The 3,287-nt window shown below is 45.2% G+C and overlaps 1 protein-coding gene across 1 annotated transcript in view; it reads right to left on the reverse strand.

The window, feature by feature from the left end:
* Nucleotides 1–3,287, reverse strand: part of KIAA1841 (KIAA1841 ortholog) — an 83,783-nt gene that overhangs the window by 13,388 nt on the left and 67,108 nt on the right. Inside the window, exon 14 of the mRNA XM_011987328.1 lies at nt 1,238–1,354. Coding sequence (XP_011842718.1) covers nt 1,238–1,354 — 117 coding nt within the window. The remainder of the gene's footprint in view (nt 1–1,237; nt 1,355–3,287) is intronic.

Raw genomic sequence — 3,287 nt, forward strand, 5'->3', positions numbered from 1 at the left:
TTTTTTTTTTTTTTTTTTTTGAGACAGATTCTCACTCTGTCGCCCAGGCTGGAGTGCAGTGGCACAATCTCCACTCACCACAACCTCCACCTTCTGGGTTTAAGGGATTCTCCTGCCTCAGCCTCCCGAGTAGCTGGGATTACAGGGGCATGTCACTGCACCCAGCTAAATTTTGTATTTTTAGTAGAGACAGGGTTTCACCATGTTGACCAGGCTGGTCTTGAACTCCTAATCTCAGTTTCCCAAAGTGCAGGGATTACAGGCATGAACCACCATGCCTGGCATGAGTGAATATTTGTATAGCTGTCTGAAGTTCATAAAGCACTTCACAGGGCATATTTCACTTTCTCAAGTAAATGCCATCTTAACCAACACAAAGACAGAACAGTCATAGGCAGATATATTTCCTGGTCTTTAGTAACAAAGGCAATGGAATAAAAAGGAGTCAAAGGAATCAAGTTTTCTGGTCACTTTAAAAATATTTCAGTTTTGAAACTTTTGTGTGTTTGTTTTTTGAGACAGGGTCTCACTCTGTCACCTACACTCCAGACTGGAACTTTTGAAGAATCTAAATATATTCCTAATTACAATAAAAGGATAATTTTAAGCCAAAAAAAAGTTACAGAACGAGGAGGAAACAAAATATCCATTCATGCTATCTTCATTCTTCAAATCATAATTTGTCCATAATAAAAACCTTAAAGAGCATGTTATATTTTTGGTTTTTCTTTTTTTTTGAGACAGAGTCTCCCTCTGTCACCAAGGCTGGAGTGCAGTAGTGCGATCTCGGCTCACTGCAACCTCTGCCTCCTGGGCTTAAGCAATCTTCCCACCTCAGCCTCCCAGCGAAACTTCGACTACAGGCATAAGGCACTCCATTTGGCTAAGTTTTCAACCTTTTTTGTAGAGATGAGGTCTCACTGTATTGCCCAGGCTGGTCTCAAACTCCTGGGCTCAAGCCATCTTCCTGCCTCAGCCTCCCAAAGTGCTGGGATTACAGGTGTGAGTTACCATGCCTGGCCCCATGTTGTTTTTTCCCCCAAATTTAAATGTATTCATTATTAATTCTTTGAGGGCAAGAAATGTGTCCTATTACCCTTAGAGTCCTATTAGTAGGCATAATACCTTCTTATGATTAGGTAGTCAGTTCAATTTCAACTTAAATTGATCAGGTTCCTGTCAAAAATTAAATGTCATTATTTATGTAAATAAAGAATAAGTGAAACAAGCTACTCACAGCATTGAGCTCCCCAGTTTTGGGACCCCATGGTGTATTTGGCTCCAGTAAAACATCACATTCTATACCCTTTTCATCACAGGGGCCAACCCCAACATCACTTGAAAGAAAAAGACATTTTTATGGAGAAGAGTTTACTTTCTTAAAAATTTAAATGTGAATATCTTTTTATTGCAAATGTTTCATAAATTGCTCTTTAAAAATACAGTTCCTGGGTATAAGGATATCACTTCAACAAGGACATTTCCTTTTTTTTGTTTGTTTTTTTGAGATGGAGTCTCGCTCTGTCACCCAGGCTGGAGAGTAATGGCATGATCTTGGCTCACTGCAACCTCTGCCTCCCAGGTACAAGCGATTCTCCCGCCTCAGCCTCCCGAGTAGCTGGGATTACAGGCACCTGCCATCACGCCTGGCTAATTTTGTATTTTCACCATGTTGGCCAGGCTGGTCGTGAACTCTTGCCCTCAGGTGATCCATCCACCTTGGCTCCTAAAATGCTGGGATTACAGGTGTGAGCCACCGTGCCCGGTCAACAATGACATTTCTTAATTCGTATAGTGATTCCTCTAGCAAAAGACACCCCATACAGCAAGCACCATTGTACCTGAAGCATCGTACCTGCAAGGTGGTGGAATGGGCTGCATAATTGGTACTGTTTTGAGAACAGCCTTGGCTAAGCGCAGTGGATCACGCCTGTAATCCCAGCACTTTGGGAGGCTGAGGTGGGCAGATCACGAGGTCAGGAGATTGAGACCATCTTGGTCAACATGGTGAAACCCTGTCTCTACTAAAATATAAAAAATTAGCTGGGCATGGTGGTACATGCCTGTAATCCCAGCTACTTGGGAGGCTGAGGCAGGGCAATTGCTTGAACCCGGGAGGTGGAGGTTGCAGTGAGTTGAGATTGCGATGCTGCACTCCAGCCTGGTGACAGAGTGAGACTCCACTTCAAAAAAAAAAAGAAAAAAAGTGGGGGTGGTGGCTAGGCGCGGTGGCTCACGCCTGTAATCCCAGCACTTTGGGAGGCTGAGGTGGGTGGATCACGAGGTCAGGAGTTCAAGACCAGTAGTTCGAGACCAGCCTAGCCGACATGGTGAAACCCTGTCTCTACTAAAAATACAAAAATTAGCTGGGCGTAGTGGTGGGTGGCTGTAATCCCAGCTACTCAGGAGGCTGAGGCAGGAGAATCACTTGAAACAGGGAGGCAGAGGTTGCAGTGAGCTGAGATCATGCCACCACACTCCAGCCTGGGCAACAAGAGCGAAACTCCAACTGAAAAAAAAAAAAAAGTATTTCTTTTTTTCTTTTTGTTTTGAGACGAAGTCTCCCTCTGTCGCCCAGGCTGGAGTGCAGTGCACAATCTCAGCTCACTGCAGCCTCTGCCTCCCGGGTTCAAGCGATTCTCCTGCCTCAGCCTCCCAAATAGCTGGGATTACAGGTGCCCGCCACTATGCCTGGTTAGAAGAGACAGGGTTTCCACACGTTGGCCAGGCTGGTCTCAAACTCCTGACTTAAAGTGATCAGCCTGCCTTGGCCTCCCAAAATACTGGGATTAAAGGTGTGAGCCACCACGCCCGGCTAAAAACAGCCTCTTTTAAAGTGTCCTCCAGCCTCTAACCTTACAGCCTGCTGCCATTGCAAAATGATGAACGTGACTTCAGAAATTACTGAATTCGAGGAGTTCATACTTACAGAGAGATGAACTCAACCATCAACATTTTTTTCTAGTTGTATCAATCATGCACTGATTGATACAATCAATTGGTTGATCAATTGATTGAGAGGGCCTCAAGCAAATTGGGAACCCTCACCAGTCACCACCGCAAACTGGATTTAAGGTCTTAACCTTTTTAATCACCAGGGGCTCTTTTCATTTGTTTTTCCTCCCCTTGTACCTCCAGTATTTTTTTTTTTTTTTTGAGACGGAGTCTCGCTCTGGTGCCCAGGCTGGAGTACAGTGGCACGATCTCGGCTCACTGCCAGCTCTGCCTCCCGGGTTCACGCCATTCTCCTGCCTCAGTCTCCCGAGGAGCTGGGACTACAGGCGCCC

The sequence above is a fragment of the Mandrillus leucophaeus genome, unplaced genomic scaffold, assembly GCF_000951045.1.
Source record: "Mandrillus leucophaeus isolate KB7577 unplaced genomic scaffold, Mleu.le_1.0 Scaffold307, whole genome shotgun sequence".
NCBI lineage: Eukaryota > Metazoa > Chordata > Mammalia > Primates > Cercopithecidae > Mandrillus > Mandrillus leucophaeus.